A 22,624-nucleotide genomic window follows, 5' to 3' on the forward strand; every position below is an offset into this window, starting at 1 on the left:
GGCCAGTCCACACCTCCCTCAGCAGCCCCCGCCTCAAAACCTTCCTAGTCCGAGTTTTCAGGCCCATGTGACGCCTGTGGGAGGCAGGGTTCGCCATCACCTCTCCCACTGGCATACAGTCACTTCGGACAGGTGGGTGCTGCAAATTGTCCGAAGGGGTTTCTCCCTCCCCTTCGAGTCTTCCCTTCCATCCATGCCACCTCAATGCCACCGTGTGTCGGGGGATCACTTGCGACTTCTGCAAGAGGAAGTTTCGGCCCTCTTGGCCAAGAGGGCCATCGAGCGCGTTCCTGGGCCAGAAGTAGGACGTGGCTGTTACTCCCACTACTTTCTGGTACCCAAGAAGGGCAAAGGGGGCCTACGCCCTATCTTGGATCTGCGGAACGTCAACGGCTTCCTCCGTACGGAGAAGTTCAAGATGCTCACTTTGGCTCAGGTCCTGGCTGCCCTGGACCCAGGAGACTGGATGGTAGCGTTGGACTTGCAGGACGCCTATTTCCACATCCCCGTCCTGCCGGCCCACCGGCGTTACCTGCGGTTCACGGTAGGCCACGAGCACTTTCAGTTTACCGTGCTCCCCTTCGGCCTTACCAGCGCCCCACGGGTGTTCACGAAGGTGATGGCGGTGGTCGCAGCCCATCTGCGCAGGCAAGGGGTGTCAGTCTTCCCCTACCTCGACGACTGGTTGTTGAAGGCGGGCTCGCCCCAGACAGTCGTCAGCCACCTCCAGACTACGGCCGACCTCCTGCACTTGCTGGGGTTCTCCATCAATGTGCCGAAGTCACACCTGTGTCCCTCTCAGAAGCTCCTTTTCATCGGAGCGGTTCTCGACTCGGCGCAGTTTCGGGTTTACCCACCCGAGCAGCGGGTTCGGGATATTCAGGCTCTGATTCCTATCTTCGGGCCGTTATCCCGGGTCTCGGTCAGGTCGACGCTGCGGCTTCTGGGACTGATGGCCTCCTGCATCCTTCTGGTGCGTCACGCCAGGTGGCGGATGCGGGCTCTGCAGTGGGACCTGAAGTTTCAGTGGGCCCAGCATCAGGGCAACCTGTCCGATCATGTCCTGATCTCGGAGGGCACTGCGAAACAACTGCAGTGGTGGCTCACGGACCGCGACTGGGTCTGTGGCAGACCCCTCTCTCTGCCCCAGCCGGAGCACGTAGTTGTGACGGACGCGTCCCTCCAGGGCTGGGGAGGCCACATGGGAGAGGCGGAGATCAGAGGCCTCTGGTCTCCGGCGGAGTCCCGGCTCCACATCAACCTTCTGGAGCTGCGGGCGATTCGTCTTGCACTGAAGGCATTCCTCCCCTCTGTCAGGGGGAGCGTGGTGCAAGTGTTCACCGACAACACCACCGCCATGTGGTACTGCAACAAACAGGGCGGTGTGGGGTCGTGGACCCTTTGCCAGGAGGCTCTGCGCCTCTGGCAGTGGCTGGAACATCAGGGCGTGACTCTGGTGGTTCAACACCTGGCAGGTTCTCTGAATGCCAGGGCGGACGAACTCAGCCGCCGGTGCATGATGGATCACGAATGGCGTCTGAACTCGGACGTGGCGCAAGGTCTCTTTCGACAGTGGGGAGAGCCTTGGTTAGATCTATTCGCCACAGAAGAGAACGCGCAATGTCAGCAGTTCTGCGCGTTGGAGTTTCCAAGGCGGCACTCGCTCGGAGACGCTTTTCGTCGCGAGTGGAGCTGCGGCCTATTGTACGCCTTTCCGCCTATACCACTTCTGCCCAGAGTGCTGAAGAAGATCAAGCGCGACCGGGCCCAAGTTATCCTTGTGGCTCCGGACTGGGCTCGAAGATACTGGTATCCCGAGCTACTCAGCATGTCAGTCGATCCCCCGATTCGTCTGCCTCTTCGGGAGGACCTTCTGTCGCAGCAGCAGGGGACGGTCCTGCACCCGAACCTGTCCAGTCTCCACCTACAAGCTTGGAGATTGAGCGGCGGCAGTTGAGGCCATTTGACTTGCCTCCCGAAGTCTGTGACATCATTCTGGCAGCCAGGCGTCCCTCCACTAAGTCGGTATACGCCTGCCGGTGGAATAGATTTGTGGCATGGTGCGCAGCAAAGGCTGTGGATCCCCTCTCTGCACCCCTTTCGGAAGTGCTGCTCTTTCTTCTTTCCCTTGCCCAGCAGGGCTCTGCTCTGGGCACTCTTAAAGGGTACCTCTCTGCTCTTTCAGCCTTCTTGAGGCTACCAGATCAGCCTTCTTTGTTCAAGTCCCCTATAGTGAGTAGATTTCTGAAGGGCATCACACACATGTTCCCTCCTGTTCCCTTCGTGATGCCCCAGTGGGACTTGAACCTTGTTCTCACCTATCTGATGTGTGCTCCCTTTGAGCCACTTCATAACTGTCCTCTTCGCCTCCTTACGCTGAAGACGGCCTTCCTGGTTGCCATCACCTCTGCCAGGAGGGTGAGTGAGCTCCAGGCTCTTTCTTCTTCTCCGCCTTTCCTGTCTGTTCATCCGGATAAGGTGGTGTTGCGTACACGACCTTCCTTTCTGCCCAAGGTTGTCACGGCCTTCCACATCGGGCAGTCCATCACCTTGCCCACCTTCTTTCCGCCTCCGCATCCCTCGAAAGAGGAAGAGAGGCTCCACCGTCTGGATCCAAAACGTGCGCTCTCCTACTACCTGGACCGCACTCGCCAATTCCGGGTGGATGACCAACTCTTCGTTGGTTACGTGGGCGCGAAGAAGGGAAAGGCTGTACACAAGAGGACCATCTCCAGGTGGATCATCTTGTGCATCCAAGCATGCTACTCCATGGCGAGGAAGGAGCCCCCGGCTGGATTGCGGGCTCACTCCACTCGGGCCACGGCAACGACAACTGCCCTGGGCCGCGGTGTCCCCCTGCAGGACATCTGTCAGGCAGCCACGTGGGCCTCGCTGCACACGTTCGCAAGACACTACTGCCTGGACAGTCAAGTCCGGAGGGATGGCTTCTTTGGCCGTTCCGTCCTCCAGGACTTTCTGGTGTGATATTGGTTCGCAGACCCACCACCGGGGTTGGTATTGCTGGGGTATCTATTCTAAGGTAAGGAATCTATCACTAACGTGTCTCTTTCAGATGCACAAGTTACTACTTGTGTAACGATATATCTGTAAGAGACATTAGTTAGTGATAGATTCCTTACCGCCCTCCCATCCTCCCCGTTCTGCGAACCGATATTTAGGGTTAAGGTCATCCCCTTTCAGGGCCCTAGTTTCAATGGCACCAGTGTTAGTTCTATCATGGCTCTGCGTATCTGGCGCGGAAAAGCTGTGTTATCAGAACTGACGTCAGCGCGCATGGGCGCCGTCTATATACTCCGATGACGTCATCCCGGCGCTCACGACGCCGACGACGGACGCGGAGCCGCAGACGACGCCTACCAGCGCGCAGGGGTATTGCTACGCAAAAATTTCCGGATCCAGTCTGACGCCTGGGGATATTCTAAGGTAAGGAATCTATCACTAACTAATGTCTCTTACAGATATATCGTTACACAAGTAGTAACTTGTGCATTTGCAGTATGTGTGGTTGTATGTGGTATTGTTTAGAATGAACATAGCCAAAAGGCAGTGATGTACTACTGTACATGGCCAAAGGCAAGCGTACAGTCAGTGAGTGATAGGAGAGGCAGCTGGGTTCTGGGAGCAGAAGGGTATATTTTACTGCATTGTAATGTACTTTTCTTTGAAATGGTGTCTTCAACTTTTGCTAAATTGGAGCAGTCTTGGTGCGGGCCTGATGGATATAGGAATATTGTTCCAGATTCTGGGAGTATACATGGAAAAGGCCTGCTGCCTTGTTTTATTTTCATGTTTTACACTTCTTAGCCTCCTGTCTGAGGAGGTCCATACTGTGGCTGTGCAGAGAGCCACCAGAGATGGTGATCTTGTTATGCAAGATACGCGGTTGTGCTGGTCATTATGGCCGCGTAAATGAGGCAGCTGGTTTTAAAGATGGTGCAGATCAGTAAGGGCAGCCTGTAGAGTTCCATCAGGAGGGGAGGTGATGACATCTTCTATCTTCAAGTTCTGGATGAAACATGCTGCAGTATATAGGATGCAATTAGTGCCTGGAAGTCGCGCTCTACAAATCTACTGAAGGATTGACTTTTTTTTTTTTTTGGGCGGGGGGGGGGGGGGGGGGGTCAATGCTGGGTCTGGGAGACCATGTAGCAGGGTGTCCCCGCTATCCTGATATGATAGGTTGAGGGCTTGAGCTACAGTTCTGAAGTCGCTTTCTTGAAGAAACAGTTTCACTTTGTTTATAAAAGAGAGTCAGTATTAATGTATCTTTCTTTTCTAGCAATGTGTTTCTTGAGTATGCGGTCTGTGCCCATGGTGAATCCAAATGACTTAGTATTTGGTGAAAGTTGGGGTTCAAACTTGTCAAAGTTCATGTCATTGAGTCATTTTGTACTATTTCATGCCTATTGTTCTTGGAAAATAACAAGAATTCTATTTTAGTGGGGTTATTCAGCCCGGTGAACATCTGGTCTGAATAAGGTCCAGGCAATAAATGTATGGCCTCAAGGACTTTGTTATTACCAATGAGGGTCTCTACGTGAGTTACCCATGTTGACTATACTCGGGAGGTAGTGCTTTAGATGCTGACAACTTATCTGGAGCACTGAAGGTGTTTCACCTCCCATGTAATCGACTATCCGATTTTCACCCACTAACATAAGTTCATCAACATGTGCTCACAGGCCCCTACGTAACTCTGCATCTCATATTTTTTACAGGCATGTAGGAAAGTTTCTAAAGTAATAATTTTTATGGATTGTAATGATACATCTCTCACTGTCTTTCTCTTTTATTTTTTAGTTGAGTTTAGAAGCTTACGGTGAATTGATCCAGTCATCTCCACACTCTGGCGAAGATCAAGCTCAGCAAGTAGAATTGTTGGACATTAATCCTCGGAGTAAAAAGAAGAAAGGGATGTTCTTTAAAGGCAGACATTTTTTCAAGAAACTGGGATCTAGTAAAAAAGACTGATACAGGTGTACCGGACAGTGTTCTGCAATATCTGATCTTCACGTCTAACATTGCTTTCTTCACACTGGGGGAGAGAGGTTGTAAATGTTACGAGTATTAAGATATTTATTTGTTGTAGTTATTACTGATTGCCTACTAGGTGGGTGGTCTGACTATGAATTGCCTCTTTATATGGAGGCGATACGTTATAGAACCCACAGCAGAGTGGATCGCCTGGTCACCATTTTCCGTCACCAGTTAGATGGTTACACTGAGAAGATTCTCAGACGTAATGAAAGCTATGGACCGCATCCCGATGCGGGCATTAGTTCTTGCTTTCCTGGTCATCTCTGGTTCAAAGACGGGCTGCATCTGTTGTAATACTGTGAGTTCCCTAGCATATAATTTGCACTGGCAATTCCTTCTCTTCCGTTAGGATGAGGTCGCCTTGGCACATAGCAAATAATATTTGCACTGGCTTATCCACCTGGGATCTCCTTCAGACTGCCTGAAGTTCTATGGATTGTGTATGTGTGGAAATCTGCAACTGTGCCTGAGGCATCGCACTCTCTTAACTGTGCCCCTTATGACAGGGGCCAAATAGCATTCTTTTATTGGAGCTTCTGCCCATTAGGGCTTTTCCACTCTCAATGTTTATAGCATATGTTTTTTAAGTTATTGAGTAAAAGGCCATGTGTGAAGTGGATGCATGTTGGAAAATGTATAAGTTCTGCCTTATTTTATCTATTTACAAGTTGTACCGGTTTACATAGAATTGACTGTTATTGGATATGATCCTTGAGCACCCTTGGGAATCTGACGAACTTAAAATCCAGTAGGAATACAAGTTTCGAAACATTTCGGTTATTTTCTTTTTTTAAGCATGAGCAGGTGTTTAAAATAACCCTTTTGAGGGGATGTAATATTATTTTCTGTGAGCATATAACAATACTACCCTTATCAAACGTAGGAAATTGGTTTCCATTGGAAGCCCCACGTTTTAAATTCATAACTTTTTTTTTAAAGTTGTTTTTTTATCACAAGGTGTCTACATCAGTATTTCGAATATTTATTGGTTAATTCTTTTCATGTCTCATGAAGGTATTGAAGGTGGACCGGAGTTTGGTTTCGAGACACTACGAGTGGGCGATGCAATATGTTTTGATTAAAAACACAGATACATTTTATTCTAATAAAGTATATTTTCACAGAAGCAAGTTGAATATGTGTTCTTTTTCTAAGAATATTTGATCAGAAAGTGGGGTATGTGAAAGTTTTGTTATACTCTGGGTAAAATACCTAGTTCTCAGCTTTACCAAAATTAATAAAGATGGGTCTGGCAGGTATTTTTATAAAGAAAAACCAAAGGGGATGATGGACGGAGCGTTGACAATACAAACACTCACCCCCAGTCAACTGATCTGGGTATTTTTATAAATCAGCCCATACATCCTTCAAAATGTAGCCCACAAATGTCTCCTTGGTTGATCCTCACTCCTGGCCTATTTCCAGAAGTCAAGTCCTGCCCGGCAGGTTGTCTTAATGAAGGGGAGTTAATCGTTTTCCAATACATTCTGTGTAGTGTATTACATTTTAGAACATGCCCTCCCAATTTTGCATTAGTCTACCTAGGTTGTAATTAATGGTTATTTTCGACATGTTTGTAGTAGCGCTATAAGCTGTGGAGCAAGGTTGCTAAATAATACCTACAGACAAATGTGGGCTGCTCTTGACCAGGCACGCGTCCGTCCGCGCAACGTACATGTCTACTCTCCTTTATTATTCTTAGGATGCATGTGTGTGCTTGCATGCCTGCATCATGGGGCGGGCCTAGTGACGTATTACATTCCTCCCAAAAATTCAACCACAAAAACGTTGAACGTATAACATGAACTTGCCACAGTGTCTGCTGTTTGCAACAAGAATGCATCAGCGTGATTTTTACTGACAAAAATATTCGTCAACCTTCTTGGGTCTCCTCACATGCATAGTAGGGTGTTCTTGCCTGGCTGGAAGGGGGCTGTCTGTCTCGGGGACGTCCGGTCGCCATTCTTCTTCTCAGATGCTCGGAGTCCTGGGATACATCCAGTGGCGGCTGGTGACATTTGAAAGTTGTGATTTGTAACATTATAGTCGTACTGCACTGCGGCGAGCGAGCGTAGCGAGCGAGCTAGAACAACTTAAAGGTGGTTTGGGGGTTCTCCTCCAAGAAAATTTGGAAAAAAGAGTGGACAAACGGTGCATTTTTTAGCACATTTGAGGAAGCACTGCAAGCTTAATAAAGCAATTAGTGCTGGGCCTAATAAACATAGATCGGTAACTGCACCTCCCCTCCCCTCACACAGCTTTGCTCTTGTATCTTCACCCACCTCCACAGAGAACCATGCTCACTCACAGGTGTACACACACTTACTCCAGTATCGGGGAATGATTCAGGCATGTGAATCTATGAAAGATACCAATACTGGAGAACTAAAGTTACAGGTAAGTAACTTGTTTTCTTCTCTACTGGGGATAGCCAAGTAGACAGACAAATACTCAACTAACAAGCAGACACATCTCAGTCTTGAAACTGTAAAGCAGAGACACCCAAACGGATCTTATAATAGGAATTATAATGCAGACAAATAGTCAGACACTCAGCTTCCACCCCCCTTCCATCTCAAATGTTCAAGCTTGTACCTCTGAAACCCAACACTGCATTCTAAAAGCCAGGAAGTTCTTTGGGGTATGAGGCATTAAAATATGTTTAAATAAATACTGCATTTATTTTTCCATCAACATATTGCACGTTTTATAAAATGGTGCCCTGTTACACAGTCAATACAGGTACAACCGCTAAAGTCTGCCTATTTCCTGCCCATTCTCTGCAACAGGGTTATACCAAATCACTGCACAAACACTGGCAAATATGAAACATTGTGCGATTGTATCAGGATCACACCTTGCATCAATGGGAAACTGAGATAGTGTTGCCTCTATTTGTGACTGAATAACATCTATCCCAAATTACACCGAACCTTAAAATGAAACAGTGTTTAATAAGCATGCAGCACTGGCGTTCCTTACACACTCCTCAATGTCCATCGCCGAAGGAGTATGTTTTCTGAAAGTACGCTGTACCCAGGCATTCTGAAAGGTCTTGCTGCAAATAACAATCGCCTCAGCGTCCTGTGTGACTCACCGGCCAAATCTCCAGTCACAAGCCAAGACGGACCTCCAAAGAGCAGAAAGACTCTGACTCTGTATTCTGCTGCAAAATGCAGATTAATAAAACAATAAGCCCCGACGCACCAACACCGAAAACGAATCTTAAGCTGGAGAAACGCTAACTCCAGTTGTGGATTCAAAAGCCTGCGTTTGATACACAACCGGGCTTTCTTTCATAACACCACCATCCCCCCTTCCCCACCCACCTCCGATTCATACGGCGTCAGTGCATTATCCCGCCTCTTCAAAATCAATTTAACAACCAAAGTTGTGTGTTTAAGTGAATGGCTGTTTTGCTTCAAACAATGTAGTTGAAAACTTGACACATTTTGACAAATTGCAGCACATTTATAATTACTTGCACACTCCCAATTAACACTATATGACCTTTAACAGAATTATGTCACTATGAGTTGAAAACATATGACCTATTACCATGCTGAAACCAGGCCAGGAAACAACACCGTGATGGCTGGAAAGTTACTAATAAAATAGCTAAACTTGGCAGGGACAAAGTAACAAATTCCATACACATAAATCACTTCCAAATCATAAAAAAAACTCCTCTTACATATGTTGCTACTACCTGGCATTACACTTCGGTATAGGCCTGAAGGTAAACTGCAGCCTATAATATTGTTTCTACTGTTTACATGGTGTGACGATTTATCAAATATCTACAGAAGCCTTCAGTGACAAGTGCAATGGCAAACAAGCGGACACCCATGCCATCTTGGACAGGCCCTTACATAACACGTTCAGACATGCCCACCGTCTCCTTAGGTAAACACTGGCAATTGTCATGAGGAAGCTGAAAAGTTCAACAAGTTTACTTAGTCCGTAGAAAGATTGAGGTGCTTCATTGCAACATCAACTGAAGAGTTATATAACTCAGGCAGAAGTTAATACTAGGACTACACTGTACAACAATTTGTCAAGTCAAGTCAACAGATTTATATAGCGCGCTACATACCCGTAGGGTCTCAAGGCGCTTGAAGAAGGGTGGGGAGTTACTTGTCGAATATCCAAGTTTTAAGTTGCTTTCTGAATGCTAGATGGTTCTGAGTGAGACGAAGGTGAGTGGGGAGTGAGTTCCAGGTTTTAGCTGCAAGGTAGGAGAAGGATCTACCTCCCATGGTGGTTTTATTGATGTGAGGTACGGTAGCAAAGGCTTGGTTGGAGGATCGTAGCTGGCGGGAGGGGGTGTAGAAGGAAAGTCGTGTGTTGAGGCATTCGGGTCCAAGTTTGTAGAGTGCTTTGTGTGCGTGGGTTAGGAGGCGGAAAGTAATCCTCTTATTGACGGGGAGCCAGTGGAGGTTTTTCAGGTGACTAGAGATGTGGTCTTTACGCGGTATGTCTAGTATGAGTCTAGCTGATGCGTTCTGGATGCGTTGGAGTTTTTTCTGGAGTTTCGCGGTGATACCGGCATATAGGGTGTTTCCGTAGTCCAGGCGGCTTGTAACCAGAGCATGGGTGACCGTTTTTCTGGTGTCGGTGGGGATCCAGCGAAATGTTTTTTTGAGCATGCGAAGAATGTTGAAGCAAGATGATGAAACGGCGTTGACTTGTCTGTTCATAGAGAGTGAGGAGTCCAGGATGACGCCCAGGTTCCGTGCGTGGTCCGTCGGGATGGGTGCTTTTCCAAGGGCCTCTGGCCACCAGGAGTCGTCCCAGGCGGAGGGGGAGGTACCTAAGATAAGGACTTCTGTTTTGTCTGAGTTCAGTTTCAGACAGCTGTGCTTCATCCACTCGGCTACTTCTTTCATTCCTTCATGTAGGTTGGTTTAGGCGGTGTTAGGGTCTTTGGTGAGTGATAGGATCAGTTGAGTGTCATCCGCGTAGGAGATGATGTTGAGGTTGTGTTGGCGAGCGATGGCCGCGAGGGGGCTCATGTATACATTGAAGAGGGTGGGACTGAGTGAGGACCCTTGGGGTACGCCGCAGATGACTTCAGTGGCCTCTGAGTTGAATGGTGGGAGGCGGACTCTCTGGGTTCTTCCGGTGAGGAACAAGGTGATCCATTCCAGTGCTTTTCCTTGGATTCCGATGTTTCTGAGGCGCTGTAGAAGGGTGCTATGGCAGACTGTGTCGAAGGCTGCGGAGAGGTCGAGGAGGATGAGGGCGACTGTGTCTCCATTGTCCAGTAGAGTTCGAATGTCGTCTGTTGCTGCGATGAGGGCGGTCTCCGTGCTGTGTTTGGCTCGGAAGCCGGACTGTGAGGAGTCGAGGGATTTGTTGGTTTCGAGGAAGGCGGCGAGCTGGTTGTTGACGGCTTTCTCGATGACTTTGGCAGGGAATGGAAGGAGCGAGATGGGTCGGTAGTTTTTGAGTTCGGTGGGGTCAGCTGTGGGTTTTTTCAGAAGGGCGCTGAGTTCGGCATGTTTCCAGCTTTCCGGGAAGGTGGCGGAGTTGAGGGAGTAGTTGATGACGTCTCGGAGGTGTGGTGCTATGATTGAGTCTGCTTTGTTGAAGATGTGGTGAGGGCAGGGGTCTGTGGGGGATCCTGAGTGGATGGAGTTCATCAGGCGGATGGTGTCCTCAGTGGAGATTGGGTTCCAGTCATTAAGGATGTTCAAGGGGGGTGAAGGTCCTGCAGAAGGTTGGGTGGGTTGGTCTCCGGGTCGGTTGTCGAAGCTGTTGTGGATGTCTGCGATTTTGTTGTGGAAGAACGAAGCTAGGGAGTCGCAGAGGGCTTGAGAGGGGGTGATGTCGTTGGAGTTGGCTGAAGGGTTGGTAAATTCTTTGACGATGTTGAATAATTCCTTGCTGTTGTGGGCGTTGTTGTCTAGTCGGTCTTTGAATGCGGTTTTCTTGGCAGATCGGATTAGTTGGTGGTGTATGCGGGTGGCGTTTTTGAAGGCGTCCCTAGTGCTGGTGTTTGGGTCTTTTTTCCAGGCCTTCTCGAGGGAGCGACAGAGTTTCTTCGATTTCTTAAGATCATCGTTGAACCAGGAGGCGTTTTTGCTGCCTATTTTGATTTGACGTTTTTTCAGCGGTGCTAGGATGTCGGCGCTGTTGGATAGCCATTGGGTGAGGTTAATGGCTGCTTGGTCGGGGTTTGAGGAGTGGGTAGGGGGGTTTTGAAGAAGCGATGAGGAGATCTGGTCGATGGTGATTTTGTTCCAGTTTCTTCGCAGAGTAGGTTGAGGATGGTTGTGAGCCGTGGTCCTGTTGTAGATAAAGTGTACGCAGCTGTGGTCCGTCCAGTGGAGAGTAGTGGTGTGACTGAAGGAGACATGTTTGCTGGAGTTGCAATGAAGGCTCGATCCGGTTCCTGGCTCGGCTCGATTGGCTCTTAACTTTATTTGTAATGTGTTTTGTTAATTACTAAGGTTCTGGTTGGCTAATTGCAAATCGCATATTCTCACTGCAGGTTTTGTAGGAAAACATTCTTCTATGAACTGGGTAGTCTGTAAACTAAAAAAACAATGTGGATGGTATGCAATGTTGGAGAGTGGCTGTATGAAAGCCGGACCATAACTGCATGGAGCAGAATCAATAAAATATAGAGCACATATAACCTTGAAACTTTTGAACTTGAAATCTGTAACCTGCGCTAAATGGCAAAAGTTCTCGTAATATCATCTGGCATATGGAAGTGTAAAGTTGTGATGGATAATACCCGACAGAGGCTTTTCCTCTAGTCTAAATTTTTCCTGGTGTGAAGTTGTTTTTAATGTATGCATATGAAAAGTATTTTCTCGGATATGGGCCTACATGTTAGGAAAAGCAAACCAATTTAAAAACAGCTAGCTACCAAGATTTTAATCTGGGCTCCATTTATGTATTCCGAGGGAGGCCGCCCAGTCAGGAACACATTAACATAACAATTGCCTTTTACTCATATCACTAGTGTAAAGAAGACTGCAAAACGCATTTTGTGCAGACAAAAATCACTTTCCCTAGAGTGGGGCTCTGCAGATTTGTTGGGATTGTGCACTATTGACTATACCATGGAGGCATTAAGAACATAATTTTTTGTGTGCACGTGATGTGAAACATCGTCACTTAAAACCTTTCTGATAGATACATCTGCCAGTGGATTCCTAGCCTTGTGAATATCCCCTTTGCGTCAGCAACGTTCGGAAAATTCTTTGTAGCAGGCCGGCGTGGACGACGTCATAGGAGCACGGCATCGCGAGCGACTCCGTCTGACGTCACCGACCCCATATTTGGCCTACGTCGGCGTGATGACATCAGTTCCATTTTTTCCGCGTCTTCGACGCTAACGGTTTCTGGGATCTTCTGTGATTCAGATAGTGACTTTGTTACTATTTGTGTGTCACTGTGTTTCTGTTCTATGTCGAAGATGTCGTAGAAGAAGACTGGGTTTAAACAGTGCGGCTCGTGTGCCCGGATGATGTCTGTGACAGATCCTCACGACGATTGTTTGTGGTGTCTGGGTTCAGACCATGATGTCAAAGGCTGTCGATCCTGCTTTAAGATCAACCCTAAGGCTCTGCGAGAACGAGAGGCAAAACTTCTGCTGGCAAAGGTGAAAGGTAAAGAAGCCAAGAGGTCTTCGAGGTCAAGGTCTAGGCGCTCGAGATCGAAGCAGAAGTCAAGATCGAGGTCGAGGTCGAGGGCCAGGTCGGAGTCTGCATCGAGGTCGGCTTCGGGACATGCTTTGGGTTCCTCGAAGAAAAAACACAAGAGGAAGAAGCATAGTTCAAGGCATCATTCTGGGTCATCGGACTCAAAGAGGAAGTCTTCTTCTCGAAGACATAAAAAGGATTTTGTGTCTCCTTCTCCTGTTTGTGAGCCTGAAGGTGGTGCCTCGCCTGTATGATCTCGAGAGAAATCTCCGGATCCGGAGCTGGAACCAAATCCGGATTCGTGTCAGTCTTCGGAGCATGAAGAAGACGTGTATATTCCTCGGGCACCGACTCCGGTGGATAACCCAGAGGGTCAAGAGGAGCCTGTAGGAGAGTAGGGTCTGCAATCCTATGATCACCCAGATTTTTTGCTTTTGTTTCACTGGTTTACGACTTTCTCTGGCTGTGGGCCTGCCAATCAGACCCACAGCCTGGCTGTTCTCTTTCTAAATTACGATATGTACCCTAGGTGCATTTACCAATTGGTACTGGGCCACCTTATCAGACCCTGTAACTCAGGGCATAGGTGTACCCAGGGCCGCCAGGGGCTGCAGCATGTATTATGCCACCCCTGGCTGGCCTCCTAAATTTGACACAACTGGCTGCATGACAGCTGGGGCGAAGTCGTGTAATCACCCTTTGCTTTAGATATAGTAGCTCTATATCTAACCATACAATGGACACCCGAGTTCCTATCAGTCACTCCTATGGCAGGCCTTGACAATCCTGAAGGCAGAGTGCATGGGCTCGTGTGAACTGTGTTCTGGCCCGAGCCGAGCCGGTTGCAGCTTGCGGAGAAAAGACCCAATGGCTGTTCCAGGATAACGCGTACCACATCGGTAACTTCGGTGTCGCGTTATCAAGACATGTCGAGTAAGGTGTCATACGAATCGGGGTGCTGCCCTCTCACCAACCCTGGCGACGAGGTTAGCATTCCGCCCTTCTAGAGGGACACGACATGTACGTAACTGTGAACCCCGGTTAAAGTTAACGAAAGCCTCAGCTCCACAAAATGGATGCTGCCACCACACGAGTCTGACCTCCTGCTGCTGGGAGTCCTTCCAGCGAGGAGCGCTTGGACAAAGGGTTTCCTGTCGAGGGCGGTGTTCGCACCGTCCCAGACAGGGTTTGTGTATTCTGGGTAGGTAGGGCTTTTGCGAGAAGGTGACTGCGGAGTGGCACCCCGGTGCTCACTACGCATCTGCCGGTTAGAACCAGTTCCAGGGGCGACAGCCCTGGCCTGGGGAAAGTCCGGCAAGGGAGAGGGGTGTAACTGCCCCCCTTCCTGGTCCCACCCTTAGGGCAGGACCTAGTCATGTACCCACCCCTTTCTTTAGGATAAAGACCGGAGCGGGGACCCTTCCAAATTAGATCATCTTTGATTCAAGAACTACTTTCTACGAAAGGACATTCAAGACTCTTCTCAAGATTTCTCCCTTGTGACTAAGGAGTAGTCACCCTGCATCAGCGGGCACCAACTAAGAACTCTGCGGTTTGCTGTAAGTTCTTCCTCAAGGAATCCGACGGCCCAGCTCGACGAGAACCGGCTTCCCTGGCACCTCTGACCTCTACCCACGTCATCAGCTCAGCTGTGATCTGTGGGTGCGACGAGACCTCGAGGGACCGGCCATCATCAGAACCTGCACGCTCTTAAAAACCAGCACGACCATCGAGGTAACTCTCTGGTGAGTGCTCTGGGGTCCGAGAAGCCCTGACCCTGAGCCGCTCCAGCACCGAAGTGCAGTCTCCCCAGCATCTCCACGATCTGCGTGGGGCCCTTCTGCTCGCTGCTCAGCACGTTGTCTGGTCACTAGCCGCTGGCTTGTGTCCTTCTGTGACGACATCCAAGAATCATCACTGCTGGTCTGGTTGCTCCAGACTGGCCCTTGCTTCCATCTTTGCGAGAAGCACCCCGGACCCTCCTGGTCCACTCAAGACGCCATCTTAGGCCCGCCACGTGGCCCTGAGATTTGCCGAGGCTTGTTGCCCCATCCTGGGCCCAGCGACGCCGACAGCATCATCCTTCGTGGGACAGCTCGCACCTCCACCGTGGTCGCCGACAACGCCTCCTGGTCCGTGAGACTGCAGAGCCTAGCGTCGCCCACTCACCTGGTCGAGGTGACGGCCAACCGGTGCCTTCCTGGTACCCTCTGACTACTGGCTAGTAGTACGAACTTGGTCCCCTCTGCTTTCAGGTTTCATCAATCTATTCAGCACTGGTCGCCGGCCAGCAACTCCTTTTCTTCCGGCTCCTGGCTCGTCAGCGAAGACCCCGACGCCTGTAAGACTTGTGCAGCCGCACCCCTCGTGGCTAGGTAACTCGGCATTTCGGTGCCTGCATAGCCTCCTTACTCTAGGGTCCCGAGTCCCTCGCTTCCGACTTGCCTTATCGGGTCCGCCCGAGACCTTAACCTTTCCGTGTCCTCGGACACTTGTTTAAACGTGCACTTGAAGTATTTGCTAAAGAGATTTGGTTTGTGCTTAGTACCCTGTCCTCATAAAGAGTACAGGGCTGTTGTGATTCTTAATACATATACTGTTTATTTTCATAACACTTGTGTGGTGTCCTTTCACTGGGTGTTCAAGGGGTACATGTGTGGTAAACAGCTGGCTTAACGCGCCCTCTCGAGTCTTTAGCCTTAGACTGCTCGTATCCACGCTACTAGGATAGCTGGTCTATAGGTTGACTTACAACCAAACACCATAAGGGTCGTTGGAACGATACATAGCGGTCGCTAGAATAGCGAACGTTGCATATCGGGCCAACTTCTCACAGAGCCAAATCCGGAGCAGCCTCCTTCGGAGCAGCCATTGGGTTCGTACCCTCCCTTTCCTGGTCCTGGTCAGGACCCTTCGTATTTCCTTAATGCCATGTTTGGCGTATATGCGAGGGCAATGTACCCCTCTGGAGCACCTGCGGGTCTCATGGTTCCATTGTCGTTTAACTTGGGTGTCCCTCAAGCTTATGCTCCGGCGCCTTTTCTGCCGTTTATGCCGACGCCATATCCACCGTGGCTTGGTACGGCACCGCCAAGGTTATCGACTCCGCACACGGCTTTCCCGGCTCCAGAGCGACCTAGGGATTTGGATCGGGGTTCGACCCCGGTTCCGGCTTCCCATCCTCCAACTGTTCCGGTTCCTCGTTCAACGCCGGCTCCGACTCCGTCAGAGTCATTACCGGATCCGACGACTTCGGTTCGTATGGAGTGGTCGAGGCGTAGAGCCCAGCGTCTCCTGGAGGAGAAGGAATATGAGGACCCTGATGTGGAGGAAGGAGAACTTCAGGAGCAGGAGGATTTTTTTTGAGGATCTCCATAGTGCAAGTGACCTAGAACTTTCTCCAGAATGGGGGTTGCCTGCAGTTTCGGATGCACCCTCTAAGGATATGGCGCCATACCATGTGGGTATTAAAAAGGCTGCTGAGCTGCTGAATTTGACTTTACCTACAGTGGAGTTCAAATCTAATATCCTCACGGAGGTTTTACATTCGCCTTCTTCAGTTGTTGAGCCGACTCTGCCATTCACTGAGGCTCTGACTGAACCAATATTGGATGTCTGGAAAAAAACATTATCTGCTCCTGCGGTGTCCAGATCAGTGGCGAGGCGATATAGGGTGGCACCTGGTGATTCTGAGTTCTTGACTTCCCATCCTTCGCACAAGAGTCTGGTGGTGCAAGCCGCTTGTTCGAACAGGTCAGCAGGCTCTTTTCCCCAGGTACCTGGAGATAAAGACTCAAAGAAATTAGATCAAACTGCTAAAAAGGTTTTCTCATCAGGTAGCATGGCTCTGAAGTCTACGAATGCTACATGCCTGCTGGGCAGAGACGTGCATGCCTTAATGGATTCGGTAAAGCAATTGTCATCTAAGCTTCCGGAGGAAGATAGAAAGAACTTCAACGAGGTTGTCTCTGACACTCAGGCGGCAGCCCGCCAGGTTATTCAGAGTGGCATGGACACGGCGGACTCTGTGGCTAGGATAATGGGTTCTTCAGTGGCCACCAGAAGAGCCGCTTGGCTAAAATCTTCTGAGTTTTCAGCAGACGTTCAGGCTGCACTTATGGATTTGCCTTTTTTTTTCACTTTTTTTTTGTTTTTATTAAAGATTGCATATTAAATAACAGCAGGTACACATTACATCAGCATATGTATACACACAAAAATGAAGCATATCAGGTTCTGCTGTTTCATCTTAAGGAAGGATAAAAGTTTTGTAAACAACTACTAAAACAGGCTAACGTCAGTGCAAGCATGAGGCAAAACTGCCAATCACAGCGGTCTCATACAAAAGTAGGATCAATCAGACGAAGATACATGTCATATGAAGTCAATACATAAAGTGGCAGAGAAATCACACATCATTACATACAGATACAAGTGAGGGTTTAGCACATCTATTGACGAAGTTTGACTTGAGCGGAGTGCATCATTCATATGTGGTACAATTGCATAGGTATCAGTATAGGGCAAACCCAACACGCTGTTCCAAATCTATACCAAGGAGCCATCAGGCTTTATTTCGCGACCATTGCAGGAACGGCTCCCAGATATCCCGCGGCCGCGAGGCAGCAGGCATCAGGTCCCAATATGCACCCTGCTGTGTGTGTGTCCATATGCCACATCTGACAGCTAGTCTTCGACTTTAGGCCTAGTTCTGCGCCCCCATTTCATAGCTATTTGTCGTTTAGCATATAACAACAATAGAGCATGCAATTTCCGGCTTTTGGGTTCTGTGTTTGCCACCCATCCTAGGATACCAAGGAGCGGGGAGGGACCATCTTCCCTTTGTAGAATTTGATTTATAGCTACAAAGATCTCTGCCCAGTACCCAGATAGAGCCGAGCAACTCCAAGCCACATGCATAAAGGTAGCCCCTTCAGCCCCGCACTTCCAGCATTTATCATCTTCTCTGATACCCATGCGGTGAAGAGCTAGCGGGGTGCGAAGTCGAAATTACAGTCGAAGTCTGTAATTTGGGGAGAGTTCAACAGCTGACTACAACAGAATAACCACTGATCGTCATCTAAGGGTGTCTCTAGTTCTTCATTCCACATCTGCAGAGATTTAGGCACCATAACAGGGGACTGCTCCTGCATGGAGTTGTAGAGGCGCAACACCAGTTTTTTCCAGGATGCCCTCGCCAGTATGTCTTGGAGAGCATTTAGGTGCGGTGGATCCTCTGGGAACCGGTCCCACATCGCTTTGCATACAGATTTAAGCTTGTGATATGTGAAGGCGTCCCCAAACGACAAAGGTTGGTGTTCCTCTGCAGTCTGCAGTTCCAGAAATTTACCCTCTGGATACAAATCCACAAACGTGTGCAGTTTGGATCCCGCAACGGATACATCACCTCCGCACACTTCCAGGCAGGAGAGCATGGGGTTCTGTTTGAGGGGGATCGTAGGTGCGTATAACAAGGGCAGGACAGCACGCCTCTGCAGCTCCCGCCATCCCCAGCGAAGCATGTTTGCCGAGCCGATATCTCCTGCTGGCCTAGGAGTTTTACGATATAAAGCAACACTTAAGGGTAGCGGAGCCAACGTGTCCAGCTCTACCACCACGTGCGGTTAATAAGGTGTAGGGTAGGCCCAAAAGTGCAGATATTGGGCCTGTGCGCACAGCGCGTATAGTTGCATGTCTGGAGCACCCATGCCCCCTGTCGCAGCGGTAGTGTTAACAACGCCCACGAAAGTCTAGCCTGGCTCCCAGCCCACACCAAGGACAACAAATGAGAGCGTAGACAGGTGAAAAAGCATTGCGTCAGTGGGATTGGGATGTTTGCAAAGAGATAGAGGAATTTTGGCAATACAATCATTTTCGCAAGCGCAATTCTACCAGCCAGAGATAGAGGGAGTTTCGACCAAATTGCCACCTTTCCCTCGAGCTAGGATATCGCCCTTCCAAAATTTAGGGTCCAGAGGTCTTGGAGATTGCGGCTGATCCAAACACCTAGGTATTTAACCTCATCCGCCTCCCAGCGTAGGGGATAATCTGAGTGTACTTCGGAAGTATTGTAGGTGAACGGAACATTACCGACTTGGACCAATTTATACTAACTCCTGACAGTCCCCCGAATTTAACAAATTTCCTCAACAATGGATTCAGGTTCTCAGCTGGATTATGCACATACAGAGTGACATTGTCAGTGTATAGCGAGATCAGCAAGCTGCGTGTACTGAAACTTATACCTCTAGCGGTGTGATGTTGTCTAATCCTGGCTGCTAATGGCTCCATGGCGATTGCGAATAGCAAGGGGGACAACGGGCACCCCTGCCTGGTACCCCTGGAAATTGTAAAAGGGTCTGATAGCATTCCATTTACTCTCACCCTGGCCCTGGGAGCAGTATAGAGAAGGCAAATTTGATTTATGAATAGCGGACTGAATCCCATATGCTCCAGTATGGTAAAGAGATACGGCCATTCAAGAGAGTTGAATGCCTTTGTGGCATCTAAGAATATGATTGCGGCTTGTACATCTGGGTGCAAGTAATGTAACACCGAGAATACAGTTCTTAGGTTGTGTGTGGTTGCACGACCAGGTATGAAACCTGATTGATCTGGAAGTGCCACCATGGGGAGCAAAGGCTGCAGACGATCCGCTATTATTTTTGCATAAATTTTCGCGTCTATATTAATCAGGGACAAAGCTCTGTATGAGTCAAGGTATTTGTCGTCTTTATCTGGTTTTAACTGTGTTTTGACAAGGGCTTCCCTCATAGATTCAGGCAGCGTTCCCACCTCTAGAGCTTCAGCAAATACCTTATGCAGCCGCGGGGCAAGCTCATCCACGTATGTTTTATAGAATGCTGCCGTAAGGCCATCTGGCCCTGGGGCCTTGTTGAGCGGTAGAGCTTTAATGGTTTTGGCAATATCCTGGACCGTCACTGGGTGGTCCATGTACTGCCTATGTGCCCTGTTGAACCATACAAGCGCTATGGACTCTAGGTAGAGCGTCTTGTGGTGCAGCATGCGAGGACTTATATAAGTTGGAATAATACGAAGTGAACGCCTGTAGTATCTCACTTTGCCCCGTTGTCATGACCCCTGCATTATCAAAAATGGTGTGGACATTCGTGGGTGGTGCAGAGAAGTTTATCATTCTAGCCAGAGTGTGACTGGGCCTGTCACCTCACCATACCTTCGTGCCTCAGCCTGTTTACCAAGGAACTTCAGCTCGCGCTGGGCCTCCTCGGCGAAGTCCAACAGTTTAGCTTTAATCTTAGAGGCCGTGCCTGGTGTAGGGTCAGTGCAGAAAGATTGTTCAAGTGTTTTGAGCTCTCCCTCTATCCCAGCTATGGAGCTTCTGGTGGCCTTAAGAACCTCAGCTTTGCGTGCTATGCATTGACCCCGTATGACCACTTTAAAGGCGTTCCATAGAACTGCTTCAGTAGTCACGGACCCTGCGTTATTAGTGAAGTAGTCCTTGATGTCTTGACATATCTCTTCAGTAAAGGCTGCATCTTGAAGTGCATGTGGCGGGAGGCGCCAGGTGAAAGCCCTCTTGGGGGCCCCGGGAATATCTAGCACTAGAAGACAGGGAGCGTGATCAGAGAGGGAGCGGGCCAGAATATCCACATCAACAGACCAGGAGGCCACATCTTGAGATACTAGCCAAAAATCCAATCTAGACCATGCAGCATGGTGGGCGGAGACACATGTTCCTAGTCTAGTGCGTGTGTTACGGGATCTCCATATATCTATTAAAGGGCCTTCATTATGGATGTCTCTCAAGGCCTGGCTAGCCTGTGGGTGTAACTGTCTGGATGTACCCTTCCTGTCTAAAGAATCATCCATGACCACATTAAAGTCCCCACCCCAGATGACCGTAGGGCAGTCTAGAATTGTTATTTGTGCCCACACCTGAAGAACTCTGGGTCATCCACGTTCGGCCCGTAAACAGCAGCTAATATCACATTTTTGCCTAGCAGGGTACCATGCAGCACCACATACCTGCCATCCTTGTCACTTTACACCTTGTGTTCCTTCCAGTCAATACCTCTGCGTATAAGTATAGCCACACCCCTGGCATAGTTAGAAAATATAGCTGAGTATGTGGACCCCCATCTCGAATGCTTGAGCCTAGGTGAGGCCGTGGAAGTAATGTTCGTTTCTTGTGAGAAACAGACGTCAATGTTGTGTCTTAGTAGGTAACTATGCATCAATCTAGACTTCCTGTTATCATTCAAGCCTCTAATGTTCCATGTTAAAACCTTCGTCACACCCATTGCATTCCGTCGAAAATAGGAAGTGCGTATACTAATTGACCCATATTAGAATGCCGTACTTTAAAACAGACACGTCAGACCATGCAGCACCGACAACTTGCCAATCTTCCCCGTTCCCGTAACCACCCGCCACCCACACCAACCCCCCAATTAGGTTGTGTCAGAACCCCCCCTAACACGCCAAAGGCGTTAGAACAGTAGAAATGCTGAATTGCGGGAGACACCCCTCGGGGGCGCGGCGCCTCAAGCGTACACCCCTGCTTTCACAGGGTGGCTGCATTATTTGAAGCTGTACGTCCACTATGAGGAGCGAGATCACGATCAATCAGTTAGGACAACGGTCAACTGCAATACCGTGCATTGTAAGACAAGAATATAATCAGTTAACAAAGTCAAAACCGATCAGCATTTTCAACAGTACACATAGTGGTGAAGGTAGATCAACATAGGATCAGTTTAATAATATCAGCGAGAGGTGAACTTTACCCAGAGGGGACAGCACATTGGGATAGTCCAACTTCAATCATTGTCACTCATTAGGCTATCCCCGGCTACCGCAGCAGGAGATCTCCTTTTGGATCTGGGCCCACATACGTGTTTCGCAAATTTAAGAGCAGATTTGGCATCTAGGAAGTGGTGAGCCGTGCCTTCATGCATAACCCTTAGTTTTGCCGGGTACAAGAGGGAGTAAGGGATCTCAGCCTGGAGTAGCATCCGCTTGGCTGGCAGAAACTCTTTGCGGGTCCCGTGCACCAGTGGCGTGAAATCTGGATAGAAAGAAATCCCTTGCCAAACGCAATATTAAGTCAAAGTTTCAAAGTAAGCTTTAGTCGATTTTTCAGTTAAAATCATAAAAGCACTGCAAAAACATTTATACATACAACATTTAAAGTGACATGTGCATAATCAATACAAGATAAACGCTTACTTGATCATTAAAAAACATCTCATAAAATTCATAAAAAAACATAAAAGACAGGCATTTCATTAATGACAGATAGCAATACACGACCGGAAGATAATTTAATACAATGATTTTCTATATGTTATTACCGTTTTTAGAAAACATGAGATGGCGTAAACAACATGATCTCCTTCTAACTGTAACATCTTCAGGTATGCTGGTCTACATTTTCGAAACCCCCATCGTTTTAACAAAGGCGTCAAAAATTGTTTTCTGGGGTTCGTGTATAACTTACAAAAAAACATAATATGAATATTGGACTGCACCGATGTGCTGTCACAAGGGCATATTAGTTTAGTAGAGGACCAGTCATTAAGGTTAGTTAAGGTATCCATGCGGAAGAAGGAACCCAGACGTAAGCGGGTCAACAGCATTCGAGGGTATGGACTCTGTACCAGGACGAGGTAAGTTTGGAGACCCTCGGTTGGTGTAATTGCCTGGTAATTTAACACTGTGCGTCTTGATTTTTCACTATTCCATCTGGCAGTTTCTAGATGGGTGGTTATCATTTTTTTCCAAGGCTGATCTTGATAACCCATCTAGAGTTGTAGGGTTATCAAAAAACTCTAAATGGCCTAGTTCAGTGAATGTGGATCTCACATAAGATAACCATTTAACATTAGCTGCCCCCTCTAGGGCTAAACAATCTTCAATAAGGTCTC

General features: G+C 48.6%; 1 protein-coding gene across 1 annotated transcript in view; it reads left to right on the plus strand.

Moving 5' to 3' along the window:
- TSPOAP1 (TSPO associated protein 1) overlaps positions 1–6,153 on the plus strand; it is a 2,768,302-nt gene extending 2,762,149 nt beyond the window's left edge. The window contains exon 41 of the mRNA XM_086954028.1: positions 4,822–6,153. Within this exon, the coding sequence (XP_086810154.1) occupies positions 4,822–4,992 (171 nt within the window). The 3' untranslated portion in view covers positions 4,993–6,153. The remainder of the gene's footprint in view (positions 1–4,821) is intronic.
- Positions 6,154–22,624: the final 16,471 nt, after the last annotated feature.

This window comes from Lissotriton vulgaris, chromosome 2_1, assembly GCF_964263255.1.
Source record: "Lissotriton vulgaris chromosome 2_1, aLisVul1.2, whole genome shotgun sequence".
Classification (NCBI taxonomy): domain Eukaryota; kingdom Metazoa; phylum Chordata; class Amphibia; order Caudata; family Salamandridae; genus Lissotriton; species Lissotriton vulgaris.